This window comes from Impatiens glandulifera, chromosome 8, assembly GCF_907164915.1.
Source record: "Impatiens glandulifera chromosome 8, dImpGla2.1, whole genome shotgun sequence".
Taxonomy (NCBI): domain Eukaryota; kingdom Viridiplantae; phylum Streptophyta; class Magnoliopsida; order Ericales; family Balsaminaceae; genus Impatiens; species Impatiens glandulifera.
Window position 1 is genome coordinate 12,597,100 of NC_061869.1, and position 10,408 is coordinate 12,607,507.

Sequence of the window (10,408 nt, forward strand, 5' to 3'; positions counted from 1 at the left end):
TGTCCTATCAAAAGTAAAACTCTATTATGGACGAAGTCTCTATAATGTTTAATTTTTTTAATTGAAAATCAAATATGTCTTTAACTGTGGCATTTCTGCATATAGCAATGGAAACAAACTTATGATACGTCATAGCTAGACTTTTGACACTACACTAAATGTCGTCTCAAAATCTAATCGAATAATCATCCCCCACAATGAATCTAGACTGCTCACAAAAAAAATCCACATAAAATTAATTCCCTTTCAAATGCTATATCCCGCTGGATAATTAAACATTTTGGTGAACCAACGAGACCAATCATTACCATACTTACATTTGATTATCGATGTCTAAAGACTATTCGGCTTCATTGCAAATCTATTACACAATTTTGATAGAAGAGTTTTATTAAAAGAAATAAGATCTCGAATATATAAATCTCCTCGATCTTTAAAACACATTTGTCATCCTCATCCTTGTTCAGATATTTAAAGAAACTGACTATTAAAAAAAATAGTGATAATTTAAAATAGAAATTAATTTAGTTAATGTATTGAGTCAATAGATTGAAAGAAGAGTAAAATGATGTTTTTTTAATAAAACTGAAAAAGGCCTAAAAATATAATTTAATAATTATAAATAATAATTAAAAATTTATATTTAAAATAAAAAGATAATTTAATAGTTAATAATGATTAAAAAATACTTAAATAATAATTATTAACAAATATTTTAGAAAAAAAAGAAAAAATACTTTTTAAGTCATTTAATTAATTAAAAAGAGCCAAAAAAAAATGTTAAAATTGAAGTGAAATGAACCCTATGAGCCAGGCAGCTTAGCCCTGAAATCAGTCAAAATAGCTTTCCCTATATATTTATATATATCTAAATCTCCCTAAAGGCAGAAATGGCTACCACTCATTCTATTTTACAAATCATGACTACTAGTACTAGGTAAACCAAATCACAATTTCATCGCACCACACTTACTTCCTCTATACCCAATCGATTCGCTTCAATGTAACAACTCAGGCTCGGGCTGCTTCAGATTTATCGAACCTAGCCCCGCTTTAAACTATAGATCACAAGCCGACTCTGACATATTTTTGACCAAAATCTTCAGTTTTGAGACAGTTGGGTGGTTGTGGTTGTATCGTAAGGAATATTTGAGAGGGGCAAAAGTCCTAAATCACACCCATTTGTCCTGAAAGATCCTTTTGTTGGATTAACTGCCAAATTACTTTCACTTATTTCTGGATTACCACTACTCATTCGCTTTAGTGAAGGGACATCCCCTTTGCAGTATCTTCTCCACATACTGCGATACACAGATTCGACGCCAAGGATGAACTTTGGCCCATTGCAAAGTGGAGAATTGGACATGAGATCTCTCAAGCTCATTCTAAGCTTTGCAAGAGCGGTTATGTCAGAGGCCAATTTAACTGACAATTGGATGTATTCGTCTTCAGTCTTGGCAACTAAATGGCCTAAACCTGTAAAAGGCACAATTGACAATAATATGCTTAAATTAGATCTTTATTTGAAAAGTTCATACTAACTAGTTTATGAGTATTCATACCAACTGTATTCAGAAGAGAGACACCAACATTATGAGCATGGACTGAGCCTTTCATTGTTACACATGGAACTCCCATGTATAAAGATTCACAGGTAGTAGTTGTTCCAGCATATGGAAATGTATCCAAGCTACATAAAAGCCAACAAATAAATAAATAAATAAAAAGTCATGAGAAATCTTTTGATCCTGGGTTTTTTTTCAAAAGAGTTGTTTTGATGGAAAAAAATGGTTTATTTGGGTCAACCGAACAAAATATCCTTAATATGAACTAAATTCTGGTTATAGATGAATTGGCATTGCGTTGGAATTGAAATTGGGGGTGCCAATTTCATTAATGTTGTTTTGAATTCTACTCAAACTAAGATAAGTATATATTTTTTTTAGTTTGAATTCCATTTAGATTAACTAAAAATTTCAATTCCTAATCACACATATTAACCCTACCACCGTTGTTCAAATTGATTTTTGAGAACAGAAAAAAAAAACATTATGCTCTTTAAAGTGGTTTTTCTTCACTGGATCACTTTACTTCATCTAAGTACCAGCTTAGTGTTAGCCTTTTTTCTGAACATGATATAACAGAAGGCTTGAAGATTTTACCTGATATCCATAAGAGCATATGCTTGCATATGATCATGATTGAGAAGAATTAAAGGCAGAAGATCAACACGTGAAGATTCAAGACCCAACTGCTGCAGTGTTGATAAAAATCTCTGTCTTACACTGTCACAGCAGAAAGGCTTGCACTTGACAATAAGTCGAGAATTTGGAATCGCACAGAGAATCTTTGCCCAAACTTCCAGCACTTTGGGTGTCATCTGATGATGCCAGAAAAGAAAGGAAAAAAGCATATCCATGAGATGTTACGATCTTATTCCACAATAGGATGTAAAATTCAAAGAAACAAATACCTTTGCCAGGTTGTTAAAGCTACCAAAAGTTACAAAACCATTGGATAAAGCTGGTGTTGCACATACAGGCCCGGCTTCAGGGGATGGTGTATAACAAAGAAAGCATTCAGGTAACCGAATTAATTCCTCAATATTCCTGTCACAGCATCAAATCATTTTCAGGAAGAAAAAAAAACTAAAAATTGTTATAAACAAAATCCAGTTTTCACCTACTTCTGTCTTGTATGAAGCGGGTCAACAAAGGAATCAGTAATTCTATAATCAATTGTAGGCAAACCAGTAGTATTCGGATAGCCAATCCAAGTAACCTACCAAAATTGTCAAGTCAACAAGCATATATAAAGAAAAACAATACTAAAATCTCTTAGAGCTTTTCTCATTTTTTGCGACCAGCTTTTTTTGTTCATATCAATCAACAAACATAAAATTACGCAACTAAAGAGACCTGAACAGGTGCAGGACGGCAAGCCATCATTCCCAACTTGTTATTTGCTGTATGACCAGTAAGTTCAACCAAGATATCAATCTTATCTTCTCGAACCATGCTAGCTAGCTTCTTCTCATCAATTCCATAGATCTCTCTCCAAATTCCACCTTTTTTTAGGACCTTGTCTCGAAATCTGTTTGTTTTTGCATCACCCTGGAAATTTTTTAAAGAAGAGATTGAAGCAACATCATTTCTCTCAAGTTTAATAAAAAATAAGTAACTCTGTTATAATTCATTATATTTGTAGTGATCTGCTTATTCAAGATATGGTTAGTGATATCTAAAATGATTTGCTTATTAACAATGGGCATCATCATCATTTTCCTTCCAATGCTATTCCAAATATCAAAAGTGATAATTGAATTCTACAGAAAGAAATAGGAATTATTTACCTTCACAACAGCAGAATAAACGATCACCTTGTAATTCACATAGTCATGGTGAGCTAGGGGTGCTTCAATAAAATAGGAGACAGAATGCGTAAAATAATCAGGCGACACATATCCAATAACGAGAGGTCTCTCTGACTCTTTTGAGTTATCCCATGTGGTATATTGCTGGTATAGCCTCATAAAACGTTTTCCCCAATCACTGCCAAAAATTAAAAAGAGAAGAAAAAAATCCATTCTCTAAGATAAGCGAATAAATCAGTGTCTTTTTTGCAGAATCCTATAATCAAAATCTTTGATGGAAAAATAGATCTCCATCATCTCTGTTTCCAGATCCATTTCTCCGGTTAAAAAACCAAGTCATCGTGTTTGATGTCACAAAAGAATGCACTTCTTTTTCCAGAGGCAAACAATTTAATATAGGTTGATGAATAGAATAAGCAGTGTTCTAAACGGCGGTAGGCGGTGGCGGAGCGGTAAGTGACTGCCTATTGCCTAGGCGGTGCCTAGGCGGTGCCTAGGCGGTTGAATATAAATATAATAAAGATGTTCTATAATTATCATTTTACTAAAAAGTCAAATTAATATTCTCTAACATAGTAACATTTAACAAAAATAAGTATGTAGACGAGCTGAAGAAGAGATAGATGATTAAATGATCGAAGAATATGTAAATGATTAAGGAGGTGAGGTGAATGAGATAAGAAACGAAAAAGAAAAGATAAATGAATTGGAATGTAAAGAGTCATTTCAAAGAATTTTTTTTATTGAATATATATATATATTAATATTAGTAATTAATTAATTAAAAATAATAAATAATTAAATAATCTGACCGCCTCATGTATAGGCGGAGCGGTATTGGACCGCCTACCGCCTAGGCGGCCGCCTCGACCGCCATTTAGAACACTGAGAATAAGCCATTACGAATGTTTTTCCTATTGTGTCCAAATTTTTTTCTTTCCTCACTAGAGTATTGGAGAGCCATGATAAACGATCTCTCAGCAAATACTTGCTAAATCTTCCTTACAAACATTAGTTAAAGATATGAATTTTAGATGGATTGAGAAACTGAACCTGTGAGCCTTAAATAGCATATCATCAGTTCCCTCGTTTATGTAGTTCATTGCAAGTAACCGATTCTGCAAGAAAGCATAAAATGGATGATGCCAAATCGAAACTGTTGAATTGAATGCTTCCATCAGATATGACTACTAGAATGAGTAAATAAGCATAATCATAAAGTTATAACCAAATCATCATAAACTATAAGGTTACCATTAAGCACAAGTTTGAACAGTTAAGCTTCTTGCCAACACTTTTTCTTCTTTATGGAAAATACGCTTATAAAAAGGCATAAGCACTTTCAAACAAACTAGAGATTCTGTTCCTTGAACATGTCAGTTAAGCCAAACTATGCAAGTTAGGTTCAAATTCTCTCTCTTCCAACTAGTAACTGAGATTTCCAGAAATTGAATATCAGTTTTGTGGGATGTAGAAGACACTAGTGGGCTATTTGGAAACGCCACTTTTTGTCATGTATCTAGTCTGAATGTGGATATAGAAGAGATCACGTTTGGGAATTAAACAGTGGGGTACACAGATCAGAAATTTATCGACAGTTTTTCACCAGGATCTAGATTCAAATCCAGAAACAGAAGTGTTTCCAAATGGGGGAATATCTACGAGATAACTCTAAGCGTACAAAAGAATAGAGGGGAACAATGAGCCTATTTGGAAACCACGTTTAGGGTTTCACCACCAATTTATTTGAGAAACATATACATTTTCAATAGATATAAAAGTGTGGCTAGATCACAATCTCAATTTAAGAAACTAATACATTTTCATTTGGTATAAAAGTATGTTTAATTTTATTGTTGTTGGGGTGATCTAAATGTGGTACGCCAACATTGCAAATGAAAAATAGCGGAAAACGTATCCAGCTCATAAATCAATATACCAAAACAGCCCAGTACCTGGCCAGCATTTCGCGAGTCAGGGTCTATTTTAAGGCACTGCTCATAGGCTTCAACAGACAGACTTATGTTGCCAGCATCTCTGTAAAGAACCCCTATAGATAAAGCAAGAAACTTAGAGATAAATCAGATGGACCTGTAAACAAAAAGTGAAAAACAACAATGCATATTGTAAACAGATTTCAAAGTGTTTCACACATTAAAAGAAAATGACATCTGAAGATTTAATCAAATATTATCAACACATTAGAAACAAAAAAAAAACTTCCAGGACATTTTCCCGATATGGGTAAGAGTTCTTAGATGTTAGCCACTGGAAAGATCATATAATAAAATACTCCCAATTTGATAAAAAAAAAATGCCTCATAGATCCACGGAGATCAATTTTAAAATTAAAGAACCTCAAAACATACATGTCTACAAAGATAAGATAAAACTTGTAAGTTTCAGTAAAAGAAAATTTGTTTTTTATTTGAAATTGCATTTTTTTATCAAAGCTCAATAGAGAGAAATGGAAGATTCATAGCGAAGTCAGCTATGAGCATATTGAATAGAGAAAACCTTGACCGGGATGCTTCTACAAAGATTTTTTACTTCCATGATGATTTGGAGTTTAGAATAGTTCTTTTTTGGGATTTTTGTCCATTATAATGTCTTTTGGTTTGTTGTTTCTTTTTATTTACTCATGACAACTCATGTCATGAATTGTACTTAAATTGTTTTGTTTGAATGGTTCACCATCATTAATTGTGGATTAATGAAAAACAATTAACCATTCAAAAATAAAATTTGGCCATAACCAAAAATCAATTAACTATATCATATATAACAGTTCAAAGAATGATATAGAAAAGGAGTAGAAAAAATCAAAATAGAGAGAGAGAGAGAGACCTAGGTTATTGTATGCTTCACCATATGTAGGATTGGCAATTATTGCCTTCTGAATCATGTTTGCAGCATCATCCATTTTACCCTGTGAAAGGAGTAAAAACATTGTGGGATATCCTGGACCTATATTTATCCTACTGAGGGGACTTTGTACTACCTGAACTGTGAAGACAACACCAAGATTATTCAAGGACTGCGAGAAATTTGGTTTGATAGACAATGCGAGCTGTTAAAAAAAGAAAAAAAAAAGAGAGAATTAGTTCCTAAAATAAGCCAAGTGTTAGTAAGTTATCCACTGTAATATTTATTTACCTGGTAACATTCCACAGCTTTGTCAAGATTATCACGGTCCTTGTATATCACTCCTAAATTGTTGCATGCTTCCGCACAAAGAGGATTGAAATGGAATGCTAGTTCATAAAAAACAATTGCCTGCACAATAATTTTGATTGTGTAAAAAATGGCTTCTTACAAATGCATTTTACTTGAAAATAGAGTTGTAGGAAAACACAACATCTATGGTAATTTTACCATGTCAAAATTTAACAGCTCTCCATATGCAACACCCAAATTATACATAGCATCTGCATAATGCCAATTGTAATAAAGAGCCTTTTTGTAGTATACCACCCCTTGATTGATGTCCCCCTCCAACTTAACCTGAATAGATCAAATGTTGGGCTGATTTGTTATCACATTCCATAATACGAATTTTTTACATTTATCAAAACTAAATGATCCAGAAACTAATCTTTATACAAAATGAAGCCAAAATTACACCATAATTTGAATTATGATGCAGAAAAGAAACTGGTATACCAAATGAAGCTAACAATCACACAATAATCTGGATCTTGATCTAGAAAATGATTAAGATCGTGATCCAGAAAACCAAACCAAAAAAAATCCAATTTTAACTTTAAGAACTTTTTAGTGTGGTCATGATTGTGCCAAGAGATTGTGACAAAATACCAATATATAGGCTCATTGCATCATTATCAGGAAAAGTAGTGTCAATGGAAACTGGTTATCTGACGTGATGGATAAAACTATATGGTCAACTTACAAGATGGAATTCTCTTATGTTAAAAGGTAAAAGATGCCGGCTAGTCAAGTGAATTAATGGAAAAAATCAAAAGGAATGTCACTTTGTTCCATCATAGCCAGCTATAGGTAATCAAGTCGTTCTAAATGTTGCATAAACTCGGACCAATGTAACACTTTTTAAGAGGGTAATAAGGATTTTAGAACAACCTTTGTGCCTACATCTGTCAATGCGATCGCCATATTATTCTTTGCGATCTCAAAGTTTGGAGATACAGCCAAACACCTGACAACAAAGACCGCCATCAAATCACATACATGAGAAGTAAATACGAATTAAAACCAAATGGCTACAAATCATCAAGAAATAGATATAACAAGAAGCACGTGCATATTAAGTCCTAATAATAACATTTACCTCTCATAGCAGGCTATAGCTGATTCCAAGTCTCCACGATTCTTATATATGACACCCATATTACAAAAAGCTTCAGCATACATGGGTCTCTCCAATGCAGCCTTCTCATAGCAACTAAGAGCCATGTCAAATTGCATCATTTCAGAGTAAACAACACCAAGATTATAATATGCAGGCTGCAAGATAAACTTAATCAATCAACATTCACAGAATAAAACATAGCAAACTGAAAGCTATACAGAAGGAATAAAGATGTACTGAATTCTTGCTTACAGCATAATGAACGTCTATTTTGATAGCTTCATAGTATTTTAGTATTCCCTCTTGAGTGCTTCCAGCAAGTTTTAGGCTGGTCCCGATGTCAGTCAAAACAACTGCAAGGCATTCTGCAGCTAGTTTATATGTTGGGTCTGCTTTTAGAGCCTTCTGATATGACTGCACATTGGAGAGTTCAAACACAGTGTAAAAGCAGTCATTAGGGTGCATTTGATAAAACTGAAAATTAAGTGACAAATTGAGTTTAAGTATCTTGAAAAATAAATGTTGAACATATCTAAAGTTTAAGTACTCGGTATGCAAGTTGATTTGATAAAATGTGGGGAAAGTATGCACTTTTAAAATAACGTAAATTGATTCATTTTACTAAATTATTGAGTTAATCCACTTATAGTTTAATTTGAGTTCAATCTAAATAAGTCATATTAAGTAACAGTAATCAAATGAACTCAATTCAAATAAGCAATTCATCATTTATTTTGAGTGATAAGTTGTGTTATCAAACACCGCCTTAATCCAAATCTCTAGACTTTTTTTAAAATTCTGCATAACAAAAGCAAATGTAAACATTTGGTACTCCAAATCCAGTACAACATAGCAGCACCAGTACACTGCTGCCTATCTAGTAGTCTCTGCCTTCTTTTCTCATATAGTCCCTTTTTGCAGGTTATGAAATCTGAAACACGTGAGAAAGTATAATAATATGGTACATGATGAATAATTGCTCGTGTATAGAGTCAGTTAAGCGTTCAACAACATGATTCTTGTCCAACTATAGCTTGTTCTCATTAATGAGAGATGAGATTGCAATAGTATACCTCTGCAGCTTCCATAAGTCGTCCCTCATCTTTGAACAAAATGCCACAATATGTGAGAGCACAAGCATTTTGTGGATCAAGTTTAGTTGCTTGTGTAAAGCTCTCAAAAGAAAGTCTTCCCATGTTTTGCATTTGAAGACAAATTCCTTTGCCAATGTGAGCTTCAACGTTTTCACTATCCTCCTCCAGTATTTTATCATAAATAGCAAGAGCCTCCACAAATTTATTCCTGGAGCGAAGAATATTTGCATAGGACAGATTACCGTTCCCTTCAAGATTCTTTTGTCCACTGGTTATGCTGATTAGAGAAGGCTGCATTGTATTCATGAAGCCATTTTCTTCAAATGTATCACTCTTTTTCCCATTACCAGTATCCTGTTCTTCCAATTTCATGTTTGTGAACTACAAACTCAAGTTCCTGAAACAGGCGAAGAAATCAAAATCATCTAAGCAGCTATCAAATAGTCATATCAACAGAAAAGCATAAACACTTTTGCAGAACAAAATTCCAAAATCCAAAAGCAACCCATTGAAACCCATTGTACTTTTTTTGATCTTCCATAAATTTAGCACTAATACTCAAGACAAACAGTCATGAAAAATTAGGGTTCTTGCTCAGCTCACTCACTAGAACAATTTCATAAACAGAGGCTTACTATCTATTTATCAACAGTGACATACATTAAACCCCTACTACTAAAACAAAGCATGTGAAAAAGACAAATGACAAAACTAAAATAAAGATTTACAGAGCTTACATTCAAGTTCCACCCAAAACCCAGAACCAGACGATGGTGGAGAAAGGTTGTGTTTTAACAGCAAAGGAAGGTAGAAAAAAGGGAAAAGGAAAGAAGCAGTGAGCAAAAAAAGAGAAGAAAAGAAAAGGAGGAAATGGGTACTGCGTCTTTATGTGATTGGAAGAGAAAAGAAGAGTCTGGCAGGCAGTGGGTCGCGCCTTTTTGTCTTTCCGTCTGCCCCTTTGGCGCCGGAGCTCGCTTGAGATTCGTTAGTTAAGCTATGAAAGGCAACTGGTAAAAGAGATGGAGCTTGGACAGTAAAAGCCACCCCAAAATCGCAACTTTGATGCCACGGCCGGGTTTTGGCTCCCGTTGTTAGGCGCGCGGCGGCACACTTCAAGACCAGGGTGCGGTGGGGAAATCTCGTGCCTTTTTCTCTGGTCAAAAACTTGGGCTTTTAGTCCAAAAACCCATTATTCAAACATTTGTTTTTGAAAAAAAAAAATACAAATTTGTTATTCAAACTTGTGAATTTTGGTAATCAAAGTTTCAAACAAAAACAAATACATTTGAGGAGATGATGATGATATGTCTTTTTTTTCTTCTTTTTCTTATTTTTGGAATCCATCAATTTTTGGATAATTTTAAAAGGTTCATGTTTTTTCAAAATGAATAATATATGTTTAACAAAGTTCCATACAAAATTATTATTAATTTAATTAACTATATAAACTAATAACAATAATAAGATAAGATATGACAAAATTTGGTCAATCTAATATTCCCATGAAGTGATATCATCTATATTAACTTCTATGTAATATAAATATTTTATATTATACTCCATTGACTAAAAAAAATTTCCCTAAATTAGTGTCAGAACTTTGAATTGTGCGAT

At 33.5% G+C, this 10,408-nt stretch overlaps 1 protein-coding gene across 1 annotated transcript; it reads right to left on the reverse strand.

Moving 5' to 3' along the window:
- Window positions 1-727: 727 nt before the first annotated feature.
- On the reverse strand, window positions 728-9,958 carry LOC124911426 (probable UDP-N-acetylglucosamine--peptide N-acetylglucosaminyltransferase SPINDLY). The gene is made up of 18 exons (XM_047451908.1): window positions 9,532-9,958; window positions 8,774-9,191; window positions 7,953-8,114; window positions 7,680-7,855; window positions 7,472-7,547; window positions 6,749-6,877; window positions 6,530-6,649; window positions 6,375-6,443; window positions 6,221-6,302; window positions 5,329-5,423; window positions 4,427-4,491; window positions 3,353-3,551; window positions 2,919-3,113; window positions 2,687-2,781; window positions 2,474-2,609; window positions 2,163-2,380; window positions 1,563-1,690; window positions 728-1,476 (listed from the first exon to the last, which is right to left on the reverse strand). The coding sequence occupies exons 2-18, from the start codon at window positions 9,164-9,166 to the stop codon at window positions 1,103-1,105; spliced, it is 2,712 nt and encodes a 903-aa protein (XP_047307864.1). The 5' UTR covers window positions 9,167-9,191; window positions 9,532-9,958; the 3' UTR covers window positions 728-1,102.
- Window positions 9,959-10,408: the final 450 nt, after the last annotated feature.

Coding starts and splice junctions, on each gene's coding strand:
- LOC124911426 (XM_047451908.1), bottom strand. CDS start 9,166: ATGAAATTGGAAGAACAGGATACTGGTAATGGGAAAAAGAGTGATACA. Junction 6,878..7,471: donor TGACAGATGTAGGCACAAAG/GTTGTTCTAAAA, acceptor TGATCTATTCAG/GTTAAGTTGGAGGGGGACAT. Junction 2,782..2,918: donor GCCGTCCTGCACCTGTTCAG/GTCTCTTTAGTT, acceptor CAATTTTGGTAG/GTTACTTGGATTGGCTATCC.